Source organism: Zonotrichia albicollis, chromosome 2 (assembly GCF_047830755.1).
Source record: "Zonotrichia albicollis isolate bZonAlb1 chromosome 2, bZonAlb1.hap1, whole genome shotgun sequence".
In the NCBI taxonomy this organism is placed as follows: domain Eukaryota; kingdom Metazoa; phylum Chordata; class Aves; order Passeriformes; family Passerellidae; genus Zonotrichia; species Zonotrichia albicollis.
In genome coordinates this window covers 38,403,096-38,418,923 of record NC_133820.1, presented here as the reverse complement: position 1 = coordinate 38,418,923, position 15,828 = coordinate 38,403,096, and the positions used below count along the sequence as shown (strand labels likewise).

At 39.2% G+C, this 15,828-nt stretch overlaps 1 protein-coding gene across 2 annotated transcripts in view; it reads left to right on the top strand.

The window, feature by feature from the left end:
* GSK3B (glycogen synthase kinase 3 beta) overlaps window positions 1-15,828 on the top strand; it is a 147,950-nt gene that overhangs the window by 90,665 nt on the left and 41,457 nt on the right. For both annotated transcript variants that reach the window (XM_074534780.1, XM_074534779.1), the window contains exons 4-6: window positions 2,264-2,374; window positions 5,261-5,391; window positions 7,207-7,313. In XM_074534780.1, the coding sequence (XP_074390881.1) occupies window positions 2,264-2,374; window positions 5,261-5,391; window positions 7,207-7,313 (349 nt within the window). The remainder of the gene's footprint in view (window positions 1-2,263; window positions 2,375-5,260; window positions 5,392-7,206; window positions 7,314-15,828) is intronic.

Here is a 15,828-nt window from a genome sequence, read left to right as displayed (position 1 = left end):
AGGATTATAAAATCACTATAATTTAATTTTTACTCATTTTTTTCCTCTAATCTCTCATGTAAATCTTTTGGATACATGAAACATGAATACTTGGATCAAAGTCACCAACCTCGGTAACAGTACTCGGTGAAGTGATTTGTCACCAGTAAGACTTTCCCATCCTCTGAGAGGCAGACATTTAGCATATTCATCAGGTTGTACCTACACTGAAGCAAACAGCATTCATATTCATGTGACTGTTTTCTCTCATGGTTTACAGATTGCCTTACCAGCATAAGCTAACTTTGAATTTTTTAGGACATTTATTTTTGGTATTTTATAACTAAACCTTGAAAGCTTTGACCTAAGAAGAGGCGGTGGATGAATTTTATTGGCTTGAAGTGAGAGTCAGGGAAAGAAGAACTTTCCTTGCTGCAGGAAAAGTGCTAAAATACAAGTGGTTTTGGTTTTTTTTCCCCTTGCATATATTTACACGTCTGTGGAGTTCCAGAGCTGCCTGGTATTTCCTCTGCACTGCTGGTAGTTGTCCCTTCTCATCCATTTCAAAAATTTTCTTCTCCCCAGATTGGTCCCCAGAAGCCTTCCCACTGTTCCCAGTTCCTGGGATGGCACTGGGAGAGGCACCAGCATAGGCAGGGTCTTGGAGGCTGCTCCTTGTCTATGTTTGAGAAGTATGATAAGACCAGACAGATACAAGTTGGTGGGCCATTGTCATTTGCTTGGTGCTGTGCTATTGCCACTGTCATTTAAGCAATGATATTAAGAAAAGAGCTTTTTTTTGTAGGGAAGAACGACATAGGCAGGGCCATGCAAGGTGACTTGGTCTATTAGGAGGTATTGGTAAGAGCTATTAAAATGTCCTGAAAATACAAGCCTTTATTGTCAAATAAGGGTGAGCAGAGATCTTGAATTCTGAGCCTTTAAAAACACACAAAGCCAGCAGTTCCCTGCATATGTATTCAGGGTGTGTATTTCTCTGTGTGTTAGCATGTACCAGACTGCTGCTCTTTGCTGTGGCAGGACAGCAGAGCCCTGTGAGGGAAGCACACCTCACTCTGTGCTTTAAGTGCTGGGTCAAGTCACACTAGAGTAGTATTAAATTGCTGCAGCTAGATGAGGTTTAGGTTCAGGTGTTAAGATGTAGATAGCCAATGGATCTTCTGACAGGGCCTCCAGTTGAAGACCTGGGAGCTCTGTGCTGTTTCCGTCTGTATAAATTCTCTGTGTATTGTCTTTCTCTATAGAAAGTTCTAGGTGATAAAATAACAGGCACAGGAGAGATTACTTCTAGTTACTTCACTAACTCTCAAAATAATTTTTTTATGCTGAATTAATTGAGTTTACCCACTCCCCAACATTAGATGTATTCACAATTCTGGTAGGATTTGCACTGAAGACTGCATTAAAATATCAGAAGTCTCTTTAAGACCTGTTTCACTGCTGAAAATACTCAGTTTTGCAGTTAGGCACTATATGATTATAGTACTGTGTCATTTAAGTGCTCTTTGTTCCTTCTTTCCTTTGCTAATGTATAATAAGGTACTTTATTATGTAACAAAGTACCTTATTATAAGGCTACTTTTGTTGTTTCTCTTGTTATGTTCACATGAACTTCTAGCTTAATCCTAGATATTAAAAATTAGACTTGAGACTTTGGTTTTGGCTTGGTCTCTTTTGTAATAAGTTCATATGTTTAAGTTGGAAATAACTGGGACACAGAAATACCTGCAAACAGAATGGTTACAAATTTAAACACTGGCTTACTGTATACAAATGGTTAATGTGTGTTAATCTCTTAATAGCTGGGAATTCAGTAAGATCAAAGTAACATTTCTAAAAGATGAAGGTTGTTTGAACTTTTTTGATGTGTTGTTGTTGGGGGCTGAATTTTGAGCTTTTAAATTTGCACTTCTTGGGTTTTGGCAGGTAAGGGACTAATGAGTTAATAGGCTGTTTTAACTTATTATGCAGATGTTACCTTGAAATACTCTCCTAATGAAAATATTGACTGGGCAGAACAATTATATCCTTGTCTCCATTTATAATCAGAAAATAACTTACATAGGAGACCAGAACAATAACATGACCTTAAACATAAGTTTGACAAAAGTATGAATGCACAAGTACAAAGCCTAAATAGTTCCATGGTAAAGATGGGACTTCATATGTCCACAGCTTTCTCATCTTTTAGGTTGCTCTTAACACTTTGCACTTCATGCCTCAAATCTAGTGCTAATTGCTTGTTTTCTTTATTCTCTTTCAGAAAGATGAGGTGTACCTCAACTTGGTGCTGGACTATGTTCCTGAAACAGTATACAGAGTTGCCAGACATTATAGTCGGGCCAAACAGACACTCCCTATGATTTATGTCAAGGTAGGTAACTGACAGATGTGGTTAGGTGAAGCAAGATAGCACAGAAATACACTGTGGATACTCTTTTCTGACATAATAGTAAATTTTCAGAAGTTTTTAGAAGCAAATAGATCTTGCGGCAAGAAAAAAATTTAGAATTACTTGTTGTTATTGTGAAGGAAGAATAGAGGGTTGAGACTTAAACACTCCCAATTTCTGACCTTACAGAAATCTTGGAATGGGCTGGGGATACAGAGTGTGGGGGGAGTGTTTTGTTTTTGATGCAGCTTGGATGGAGACTGAGACCGGCCAGATTAGCAGCTTTCAGTTTCCTGAGATGGTGAAGGCATAATAGAACAAAGGTCAGGAACTGAAAGAGGATGTCAGGAGGATGTTCTCTAATCTGTTATCTTCCCCTTTTCCTGGCATATGAGTAAGAGTTCATGTGCTTTTGTTGTGGTCATGAAAGGCACGTTTTTGTTTCTACTTGAAGCTCATTGGCTTATGTCTTCAAAAGCTACATGGGGTAAGGTGCTTGTATGCACATTTCAAAAACTTATTCAAGTTGTATACATCTTTTACACAGGAGTTAAAGTAAATAACATTTCTCATTTGCTGTCCAACATGGGACCCATCTGCAGCCTCATAGTTCTGTTTCCTATATTGTGGTGAGCACAATCCATACACTAGTGAATGATGATGTTTTCACATGGCATTAACTTGTTAACACGGCACACAGGTAATATTTAATGGAAATTACCAACAAAATTTCCTGATGCATATTGATTTCTCCAGACACCTCCTTAAAAGTGTAATGCTTAATGTAAGGGCTGGCTTAAGAAAAAACTTCATTTTGGCTGAAAGAAGATGAAAGTTTCAAAGGTGAAAACTACAAATAGTAATTATTTCAATAATGAAGTGTTGTGCCATAACTACATGCATAAATTGTAAACAGCATGTCTCTGCAATAGGCATTATGTTTACCTGATTTTTAAGAAAGGACAGAAATTTATCATCCAGCAGGCTTCAAGGTCTCACTTTGGTCTGTTCGTGGAACATCATGTCCTCAGATTATATGCTCCCCAAAATCTGTAGGCTTGGCTTTTGGTAACTTGTTTATATATCTTTTGTTAGTGTTCTTGCCCTATTTGTTCTCGTTGTGGGAACTTGAGAAAATTGTTCTTCCTTACACTTTCAGAGAAAAATCTGCTTCAACTCTTTCATCTTGCAGGATGCCTGGAACTTCCTGTTCCAGGTAGTCTGGAAAGCTATTCTTATTTTTCTGGCAAGGCTTTTATATAATCCTGTATTTAAAAAGATCATGTTGCTTTAATGTCATTAAATATTTTGCAATTTTCCAGGCATCTTGGCTACACAAAGGTCAGAGCATACCTATTTGTTCACTTCTAATGGATAACTAGGCAGGCAGAGAGCTGCTTTTCCCTGAGTAACAAAGAAACTTAAAGCTGCACAGAAGCTGCTCTAGTAATCTTCTGGTTAATTTTTATGTGTAATTTCTAACCTGCTGTAAGGAGTCCTTGGAAATTTTGGGGTTGCTTTGTGAAGATGAAAGGCATACTTTATAAATCCCACATGTGTTAACTTGACCCCTCAAGTTAGAGCAGTCTTTTGCATTATTTTGCAATACACTTGCACAATACATACTTGAGGGACTAGAACAGGCAATTCGGAAAAAATGTTTGTTTGCTTTTCTTTGTGCAGAGTTGTGGTTTTCAGAAACAAGTATGAAAACCAGAGGCCTAGAGCCAAAATTCAAGCAATTCTCTTCCCTCTCCTACTTTCCTGCCAAATAAACAACATAAAACAAGGGGGAGAGAAAGTGTGACGACAAAGATAATGGTGAAAGAGAGGCAAACATGACCTGATATCAATATCAAGTAATTGCACCTGGTTATATAGACCAGTAAAGGTGAACTGTGGGAAAATGTGCTTGTGAAAGAAAAGTGTGGAGTTGCATCCCTGGTATAGGGTCCTGCCTGTAGCTTGATTTTTGTTTGTGGGGACACAACAAAAATAAAAAACAATCTGGCAGCCTTTTGTCAACCTTAAAACAGGGCTTTCTATGCCTTTAGGACTGTAAACATCCTTAATTGTATCCAGCAGCTTTTCATTATCCATAACAAAAAGTGTGTATCTCCAGAAGCTGGACATCCTCCCCCTGCCCTGTAAGCTTCCTGTGAAGTTCTTGGCTTCATAATACCTCCCCTTGCTGTGTTCTTCCTTGCTAAGGGGTTAGCCAGCCCTGGAAAGTGGGCAGAGAAAACTCTCCCTCAGCATACTTGTTTGTTGTGCCTTGCACAAACTTATTTTGAACAGTTGGTTTTATTTGCCTTCTGTTTTCGTCCAGAGATTGGAAATTAAAATGACTCTGTGCCCTCAGCAAGAAACACTAGGAGATTCACTTCAGTGACAGGCTGAGACACTACCCTTGTATTTGGGCTATATTTAATATAGCTTCACTAACTAAAAGGTTTTCTTTTGCATTTTGTGGGGTGGTTTTTTTGGTTGTTTGTTTGGGGTTTTTTTAATAACCTGGAATACTTCACTGCTGTGAAGAGGCTTATTTGTAGAGCAAACTGAAAGTTTTTTGTGTATGCTTTTTATGATTGCCATTATTTACAAATGTTGGAAAACTGGCACAATTATTTCTTTGGAATTATGCTAATTATGCTGTCTTAAAGGACACACGAAAAGATTTGAACCACATGTGTGTGCATGTAGCAAAGGGCGTGCGGGGAAGGTATGCAAATACCTGGCCCACATTCATAGCTCTAATAGGCATTCAGTATGGTCTTTTTCTCAGTGATTGTGTTTTTCTTCTGATAAGGGTTTGTGCTAAACTGATTGATTGTTTACCCTGATTTGACTGGTATTTCTGTGTTCCAGTTGTACATGTATCAGCTGTTCCGGAGTTTAGCCTATATCCATTCCTTTGGGATCTGCCACCGGGATATAAAACCACAGAACCTCTTGCTGGACCCTGATACAGCTGTTCTAAAACTCTGTGACTTTGGAAGGTAAGTGCATTTGTGGCCTGAAATCTGGTGAAGAGGTCTTCCTTCAAAGTGAACCTTGATGCAACTTTGCCAAGAAATTCTCAGTGTCCCTTACAAGGTTTTTATTTGTAGCTTAAAAGAGGAATTACTGCTATTCTGTGTGCCCCCAAAGTGAGTTCAAAGGAATGGCAGGGAAGAGCTGGAAAAGGGTATTAAGAGAGAGGGAATTAAACTTCACGCCTCTTATTTTTGTAGGTATTAGAAAAATGAAATAAATACACCATGACATAGGGAAAATACTGCAGCATGGAAAACCAGAACCAGTTATTGCAGTGAAGTGTGTTTGGGCAAGCGAGTACAGGTGTGGTGGCATTGTAACTTAAAAAGGATGATGTTACACTAGTCAGTCTGCTTGCACTTAAACAATTCACTTAATGTTGCAAATATCATAGAGGCTCAAAATCAGAAGCAGCACTTGCAGTTGAAGCTCTTGGATAGTGGACATCTATGTTCTAATTTCCAAAGGCACATTTATTTCCAATATCCACTCAGAGTCACCTTTAGAGTCCAGCCCCTACCTTAGAACTGATACAGAAATTGTGGCAATCTGCAGTGAGGCAGGACATTGATTTCTCTCTGAGAAACTTCAGTCTTTAGGTTGTGCTGTAACTTGGCAGACTAAAATAGTTGGGGTATATGTGTGAGAGGTTACAGAGGCTGCTGTTGCTAAATTTGCTTGCCCATAGTGAGTGGGAATGTCAGATGGGGGTTATTCATGCAGTGCATTGTCGTGGCTGGTGCCTTGGGATCTCCTCAGCTCTACCTCACCAGCATTGGGGCAAGGTAGGAATCATGCTGAAGCTCAAAACTGACAATGCATAAAGGGAATACATTTTTTTTATCAGTGGGAATTTGTTAACTGTAGTTTCTATATAGAAACCTGAGACTTTTTCAAATGGGTGGTGGAAGTTCTTCACTGAAGGCTGAGAGGAGTGTCTGGAGAGCTGAGCACTGGATTTGACTGGCTCTGCAGTGTTTGGTGCTATTTAGGTGAATGTCATATTTCCAAAAGGGCAGTAAGGGAAGTTTTGTGTTCCAGCTCCTTTTTGTCTTGCACTTGTTAATTAAGAAAGAAGTGTAATATGCCCATAGACTCGTGTTCCTAAAGCAGTGTGATCTTGTGGCTCATTCTTTTCTTGGATTCTTTCAAAGACAAGTATTGAGGCAATACTGGAGGTTAGACCCTCTGTAGCTGATCGATTACAGTATAATAGAAACCTTCATATTAATTGTGGACCATGAATATGTGAATACAATGGCAAAGGGTTTTTTTTTCCTTTGTCACCTCACACCAAGCTCCCTTAAGTAGCAAAGGAGCAGAATATTGTGATGGAAATTAAAACCAAACAAACAAAAAAGCAAACCAACAAACAAAATCCCCAAACAGACAAAAATACCCCCCTCAGTCCTTGTGAGTATCCAGAGCTTTTAATCCTTAAACGGTGACTACATTTGACCAAACTGTTTTCTGTCCTCCTTCCCACTGTAAACAAGCCTTTGTATCTTTCAAATGACAACTGGTAGCCAAAAATTTGACCCTATTTTTCACCTGGATTGTATGCAGAATTTCCTTTACTGTCCCCAGTACAAAGTAGATGCTTGATGGATTGGACTGATTTTGCAGTTAATCAAGGAGTCTGTTTGAATCAGCTTAAAAGAATATCATACCTCAACATTTGAGAATGGGGAGTGGACGAAGAGTGCCAAAGCTTCATGTTGGTGTGCACAGCAATATTGCAGGTGTTCATTACTGAAATACTGTTGTTTTCTTTGCAGTGCAAAACAGCTGGTTCGTGGAGAACCCAACGTGTCGTACATCTGCTCTCGGTACTACAGGGCACCAGAGTTGATCTTTGGGGCCACCGATTATACCTCCAGTATAGGTATGTGTGTGCATTTCACTGGCGTCTGTACCAGCTGCCTCAGTTTTTATCCTGTATTGGAGTGTAAAGGTTTCCAGAGATCTCAGACATAATCCCCGGGGACTGAATTTGGTTGTAAATTATTAGACGCCACTTTTTAAAGAAATACAAATGGTTTGTAGATGGCTGCTATGCTTTCTACACCTTTTGAGATTTCAGCATTAATTACATTAGGAAAGGGGCTTATTCAATGTAGAGGGGGCAAATCTGATTACAAGTGAAAAAAAATTTCCATGTAATGTTGCTATTTAGTTTAAAAGCAGGTATGAGATCTCAAGCCAGAAAAGCATTTTTAATAACTTGAAATAACTGTAAAGAATGTCTGCAGAAAACCAGCTGCTGCTTCTGATGTGCTGTGGTTTAGACATAAATCTGTAATTTATTTACTTGGCTTTTAGTAAAGAGTTTATAGGAGGAGGTAAGTGTGGCCTAATGATTGACTTTAAATTCTCTTTACAACTTTAATATATTATGTACAGCTGTCCTTCTAATTCAACTAATTCTGCTAGCTCTTACTGTCCTTTAGTCATTAATTTTGAACACAAAGAACTCATTCTATATACCTGTCACATGGCTGTGTCATGGAGATACTAGGGAAGCTGGAGGTTTGATGGAGATCAAGGAATAGCCAAGTTTTCTTACAGTAGAGAACCAAAAATGAACAGCAAAATGAAAAGTCTTGGAGATGAACAACAGTGTGTTGGCTGGTTGTTGGTAACTACTTCAGATTTTCAGTCAAGATACTGCCTGGGCTCCTTCTGAGTTCTAGTGCAAAAGAGAGCAGCTTTGGCTCTCTGCACAATATTGGGGAACCTTTTATTTTGCTTATGCCCTTGAGTCATTTAGGCAAGGCTTAATGTTTTCAAAAGGATTTTGAGATCATGATCAACTCTTGGTAGAGACTGTGTTTATAACCAGTATATTTAAACTCACTATGTTGGAACTAGAGTGAAACTCAGTGGCTGGCTGACTTGTTTTAACTCTGCAGTTCTCAAGAGGAACAAAAAGCCCCACCTCAGGATGTTCCTTGAAGACTTTCCTGCTCTCATAAATTTTTTTCACATTAGTTACTGTTCAGCATGTATTGTAGCAACTCTTGCATATCTTCCTGGCAGGAAAAAGAGGCAGAACCAAGAGTAGTCTAGGGCAAGTATGGTACAATAAAGATAGAAGGGCAGAACTTACTGTTGGCTGCTGCCAGAAGTGGCAGCCCCACCCCTGCACTTGTCCCTGGATACCCTGGCTTTCACAGTTTACTGTTTAATTTGCTGATTCAGCATCAACTGACAAGAGATTTTGGCAGGTTAACTTCCTGCTGTGTGAGTGAGTGAGTGCAATCAGCAGTATTGTGCAGTCCAGTAAGCAGCAAAGCCCAGGTAAAAGCAAAGTGTTGTGAGGTCGTGAGTGAGGGGAAGGTGGCTGATCCCATTTGACATCTTTTTGCCAGCTGAGAGCTAATAGATTGGCTCAGCTGCATTATCAGAGTGCACTGAGACCTCTTGTTTCAGAGGATAGCTGCATAAAATGTGTATTTTATGTGTCAGCAGGAGAAACTGCTTTTCAGATAAGCCTGTGAAGTGTCTCTTGCTCCAGCTGCAGACCCTTGTTTAATTTGTGCTTTCCATTTTTGTTGTTTTACCTGCTGGTCTCTAAAATGGTTCTAATAAAAATTGTATTCTGAAGTGCAATTTTTCACTTGCCTTCAAAAATATCTTGAATTTCAGTCATTGTTTTGACTGTCTTGTGCCAAAAAACCCACCTGTCCCCCCAAATCCTTTCTTTGAAATTTGCACTGAATTGCTTGAAAATTAAGTTAATGGTCCTTCACTCCTTCCTGTCCTATCCACCTTCCTCTTCTTTCTTAGCAGTCTTTGGATTTGAGAGATGAGCAGGAATAAAATGCTTTTACAAGCTCTACAGTTTCCCAGTGTCCTGCAGTATGCTAATTTCTAAGGGTTAAGAAATTCTAAGGGTTAATTTTGTGGTACTGCTGTTTGTACATATCCCTTAGTTCTTGCTGGTAGGCAGCAATGGTGCATAGTGAGAACTCTTCCTTATTGTAGCATGTAATTATTAGTGCTTTATCCATAGCTCAGAGTGTAGGGAACTGTGAAATGCTTCAGTATTGTAATGCTGCCTTTTAAACTTATATGTTGGCATGCTTGGTTTTTTTAGTTTTTTTCTTGTGAGTTGTTAGCATAACAGCCTTTTCCCACTGTAGTCTTTATCACCCTGTAAGAATCACTTGTGTGTGTGTGATAACAAAAAGTGAGCTTTACATGTAAGGCAGGGATCTTTATTCCCCCAGTTAAATATCCTGTAGTAAAACTGTGGTAAAAGTAAAATCAATGAAGAATACAAAGCCGAAAAGTGTTCTAAGTAGAAATTTTCCTGCATTATCTGCAAGGCTTCCAGCTGTTTTTGTGAAAGTTTTTGTTGTATGTTAATGTTACTGCAGGGCTTATGATTATAATGCGCTGCAACAGGATAATGACTGGAAAGATTTCTGAGCAAGAAGTCCTTTTTAAGACTAAGCAGTGGCACTGGTGGCCCAGTACTTGACTGCCCAGCCAGCTGCATTATGGCAATGTCAGTTGTTAGTCATCTTGTTTAGCATTGTAACCAGGAGTTGCATTAGGCTGTCTGGCTTCAGCCACGCTGTCTTTAAACACATGAATTTGTCCTCATGACATTACTTGCTCTTCAGTGTAGCAGTTCATTCCAGGATGTGTCTCTTCATCCTGGATGTCACAACAAATTGTAAACTGGCATTTAACTTCTAGGATCTTGATTGTTTCATTGAAGTGCATGACTTCAATTCTAACCCAAGAGATCCCTTTAAAAAATAACTGAGCCAGGGATGTGATGTTTGTCACACTTCTGTAAAGTACCACATTAGTGCTGCATTTAAATATATACCATAGTAAGAGCAGCATCAAATCACATTTACTGCAGTTAGTGCCTCCAGCAGACCTGGGACTCTATTTTTAAAATAACAACCTGGGAAATGACCTATTAGAGTTCTTAAATAGTCACTGTTGCCAAATAGCTACAAGTCCCTACCCATAATAGCTGTCATAATAGCATTAGAACTTTACAGGATTTTTCAGTGGTCAGGCACAAGTATTCATGTCAATTGGGTGCCTTCATAGCTTGAACAGATTGGGCCTTTGTGCACCTTTGGCTATGAATTCTGCAAGTGTTTGTGTTTGTCTCAAAAGCTTGCTGGGAATGGACATAGTTTACTTCCTGCAGCTGATTTGCAGGAGTTTGTTGTTGGTTGGTTGGGGTTTTTTGAGGGGGAGGGAAGAGAGGGAAGTGGAGGGCTGGTTTGTTGATCTTTTCCAAACCGAGCCCTTCAGCTGTGCCTTGACAGCGTTTTGGCTGAGGTTTCTTCTTTGCCAGTCTGTGTGTGTTATAGAATCCCAGAGTATGTTGATGGCATGGTTCTGGCTGTGCTGGTCATATGGGTGCTGCTGCTGCTGAAAAACCCTGGAATGGGTGCCCATGTTCCCCTGCATTGTCCTGGGACAGGCACTGGAGTAGAGCTGGATACAGATGTTTTTGTTGCCTTGAGCTCCTTTTGTATGGAAGGAAGCTGTGCAGCTGAGCTTTGCCTCCATCCCATGTGGTTTTTTCCCCAGGTGAGGTGGCAGGGCAGGGGAGGACTCAGCAGATCCTGGTGGTGCTTCTGCACAACGAGGGACTGCTGCTCTCAGTGCTTTTGTTCCACCACTGCGCTGGCAGAGTTGGGAGTGTTCCAGAGGGAACATTTATAGCCTCTGGCAGGGAAAGATTGATCTGCATGACCATTGCTGGCTTCTCTTGGGGTGTCTGAAAATAAGTATCATCAAGTTGTTCATTCACTTTCTTAGCAAGCGTGAGTGTTTCACCTCAGCAGTCTGGAGCAGAAGCTCTTCTGCAGGTATGTGTAGTTGGCCTGTCTCAGAGTTTCTTGAGGAAGAACCACCACAAGGTGTGTCCCTGAACAGTTGCCAGACAGTCAGAAGGATTTGCTTCTTTCTCAGATGGCAACTTCCAGTGCTGAAAGTAAGCAGGTGTGTTGACTTACTCAACTACTCTGCCACCTGTCATTGTAGTTTCATCTCCTCATTGCAAGAGAATAGAGATACTTGTGTTTAGTTTTTGTTCCAAATACTGGAACAAGCATGTCTTTCAAGCATTTTCATGTTTCAGCCTTACTCCTTCTCATCAGTCCATGGATCTGTGGTGGCTTGATAACTTCTACCAAAATAGCACACCTGCCTGTAATCCTGAATTTTGCTCTTGTTCTGACATCCCAAATATTGTTTCAAACAAGCAGCAGTGAAAAGCACTTTGGGTGTGGCATTTGGCAACTAGAAGCTGTTGATTTTATGACTTCCCAGGGCTGCTTTTCTGACTCTTGGTTTGTTTCCACAGTTTCCAGAGCAGCAGCTTTGAGTCGCCTCCAAGATGGAGGAAGTCCATCAAGATGAAGGAATAGTGAGGCAGAGATGAATAGATGTGGGTAATAAAAAAGTAGGAAGGTAAATAAGCCCCATAAAGTGTCAGATAAATGGAAGTTCTTTATTTGTACTAAGTGGATTAGAGAAACTGTCTTTTTTTTCCCCCCTTCCTCCTCCATGTGCTCCAAATAACATGTAAGGGGAGCTAGAGTGTAATTCAATGAATGGTGCTTCTGCTGTGAAGAATGGGGCCAGCTTTTCAGCTTGGAAAGGCAGAGTTTGAGATCAGAAAAAGTGAAATTTGTGGACAGGTTATTAATTTCCAACTCCAAATGGCTATTGAACACTTACAGAATTAAAGCTAAGGAGTGTATTTTGCACTGTTTCTCCCAAATGCCTCTTCCTGATTTAAAGATAAATACTTGTTTTCTTGCCTTCTGTAATGCTAGAATGCATTCAAAAGCAAGGGCATTATGAAGATTATATTATTAGACATTGTCCATCTAACATCTCTGAAGATCAATAAAGTAGTAGAGACTTAATTTAAGAAAAGTTTTGTAGTACAAGAGGCTGTATGAATTTTTGTGTGTTTAAATTAATGGAGGTAGGTTAGGGGATAATGGTATTTGTCTAAGTGTTCTTTAGTCTAGGAAAGATATGGCATTAGCTACCATTGTAATGTGTGACTGCTATCTAAAATAAGCTTATTTGAAGGTTGCTGTTGCCTGGCAGTTGTATTTATTCTCTGTATTGTTTAGACTACATTTCACTGAAGGTATAAAGAAAGTACCCTTGCCTGCTATCTTAATATGAACAGTTTTCAGTATTTTCTCCTAAAATTTCACATTGTCCCAACTAGTTTGGCGTAAGGACCATTTGATGATATATTTTCTTTTAAGATTCTCTCTTGTTTATTAGCTAATTTAAAGTATGTGAATGAGAGTCCTAGATGGCTTTAATTAACTTGCACATACTAAAAGAAATAGTTCAGAAAATGCTTCTTCTCCCATGGGAGCAGGTAGTTACACCACATTTTACCAATCTGTAGCATTTAGCTCTGACTGTACTAAGACATAAAAGTCTCTGGGAAGGAACTATTGTAAGCTGATCACTTCCTTTAAGTAACATGTCTTTAAATACAGAAATTACTACTTGTTTACTTCAGGCTTGAGGAAGAATTTTACCATCCTGATGTGGTAGATATATTTTGAAATGCAAGATATAAAGGGTGTGGGGGGAAAAAAAGAGCAAACTATCCTGGAAGCAAATTTTTAGTCAATGGCATAAATTCCATCAAGTTTCAGCAGAGATGAAATTTCTTAGTTTGTTCCTTATTGTACATTGCTTATCAAGAGTTGTATAAATACCTGTGTATATTGTGTTTTGTTTCTGTCCCTCCTTGGAGCTGCTCAAGTTAGCCTCCACTGTCTGGATTTTGTTGAGGTTGCTTCAAGGATTTGTTCACTTCCTTGTCCAGGAAACATTGCCCAAGTCCTAATTTGGAAGTTGGTGAAATTACATGCCTGGAAAAAAGATGGAGATGTTGAAATGCCTGTATTTTACTGCGCTGTGTATTTAAAGTGTTAGCAGGCAAAATAAAGGAAAAGTAAATAGACTTTAAACAAGACATTAGATTGCCTAGTTTGGAAGATTTCAGTGCATAAGGAGCAATAGGTTTCTGATGGATTTTGATGTATGTTAGAGGGATTAAACCCAGCGTGAATGCAGCAAGTATTCCTCAGCCGTTGCCACCTATTTCCTCATGACCTACATCCTTGCTTTTTTTCCTCTGTTCCCATGCGATGCCCTCAGCTTTCTCGTGTGCCCTCTGCTGTTCGCGCTTGGCTTTCTTGACTAAGGACCTGCACATTGTTTGGCTGGTTTGCAGTTGCAGTTTGGCAGGGCTGGGGAATCCCAGCACTTCCCCCAGGACTGAACCCTCCTCACCTTGGCACCAACACTGATGCTCCCTGCTGTTTTTATAAAATTTTTCTATTGCATTTGAGACTTCTGCCCTACAGACTTGTCTGAAATAGACTGGTGGAGTGCAAAAGCATTTAGGGAAACTAGGAAAAGCAAAACCAGCTCAAAGCCAACCTAATGGAACAGTCAGACCAGAAGGCTATTTAAAACAGTTTTAAAAAGCCACAGTCTAATCTGAAAAAAGTAATGCTAGCATGGTTTCAAAATCTTAAAAGGAAGTGAATTGTGATTAAAGACGTACTCTCCTGACAGCTCTGTGTTTGTATATATTCTGTCAAATATTTGTCCTAGCCATATATAACATTTTCAGTGCAAAATAAGGATTTGAGTTGTAAATAATGATTACAGATTTGGTATAACTACTTCTTTTGTAAAGGACAGTCTAAAGGACTTGGCTTATTTAAAACCCTTTAAAGGTATCTCGAAATAGAATTTTAAGTTACAACACTCTGACTGCTGAGTGCCTTTAATCCATCTCTTCAGTACCTCTGGAGAAATCTATTTGTTGAACAGTTATGTAATTCCTCTTAACCTAATATGCATGGGAGACACCAAAAGTGATGCTTTGCATCATGGTTTTGCTGGATGTGTTGGTCCAACAGCAAGAGCTATCAGAGAGAGACATTGATTAGCAGTTAGATGCAATTAAGCATTCTTTACATGATTCCTTCTTAGTTTGTTGTTCAAAAGAGATCTTTGCACCTCAGTGGCCATATCAGCTTTTATTAAATGTGACTAAAACATTAAAAAGCATCAACTTGTATGTTTCCTTGCTAAAATTCAAGACTCAATTGTCAAATTATTTCTGGTACTGTTTACATTGTAAGTAGTTATTTCTAGGATAAACCCAGATGCAATGTTTGTACCAAGATATTAGGTAAAAGTGCATCCATTTGATTTGGAAGGGAATAATTTCAGAAGCTGAAGTAATGACAGTGGTGTTAGTCTACTGTATGTTCCAATTGAACCATATTCCTGAGGAGGGGAAGTATTTTTGCATAGCCTTCTCACTCTTTCCTTTAGAAATGGGGGAAGGAAAACTGTGTTTTAACTTGCTGATTATTTTGATATAAATCTTAAATTCCTGAAATCTTTATTTGATTTTATTTTGCACCACTCTGTGGTGGTTGTGACAAAGTGATAATAGATGGCTTGGAGAACTGTCAGAGCTGTTTCCCTTACTCAGACCTTTAGCCGTAGCTGGCAGGGTTGTGTATATCCTGCTTTACAATACCATGGATCATAGAATGGCTTAGGTTGGAACACACCTTAAAGGTTTACTTGTTCCAACCCCTTGCCATGGGCAGGGACACCTTCCACTAGACCAGGTTCCTCAGAGCTCCATTCAGGCTGGCCTCAAACACTTCCAGAGATGGGACATAGTTTAAATAGATGAGGGAGTAAGGATTTCTGTCATAGCATAGATTATCTCAGTGGAACAGGTCTCAGGAGATAAATTCTCCTGGGGAACAAGGCTAGCTCATAAAAGTAGGCGAGAGTTTAAAGACATATGGGTGGAAGGGGACTGGTTTTCCTTTTTGGGGTGTTTGTTTATATTCTAGGCTTTATGGCTCTTCTGTTGCTGATTGCTTGTTTGAGATTGGATTTTAGTGTAAGGTTTCAGGTATTCATTCAACAATTGAAAACTTTCTAAAAAACTTTACAGTGAATCTGTTTTTGAAGAGAAGCAGTTTTCTGCATTCAAGTACAATACTTCTACTGTGTTGAGCAGCTTAAAATCCCATTTATTTGCTGTGCAATTACATTAGATTCTCACAAGCACTGATTAAGTATTTATGTCATTTGCTTTGTTAGATTTTTCTCTTTGGTTAATCACATTCCAAAAATAAAATACTGTATTCTGTAGTACACTTAGATACATTCCTAAGTTGCTGCTGTAATATTTAATTGCCTAATTATTTAAGAACATATACCTGCAATAGATTATGAAAATTATTTTCATGTAGGAGGAATAGCTCCTAAGGATTTCTTGAGGTTTTTGGTATACATACAAAAATTAGAGAAAGGCTTCTTCTATAGATGCT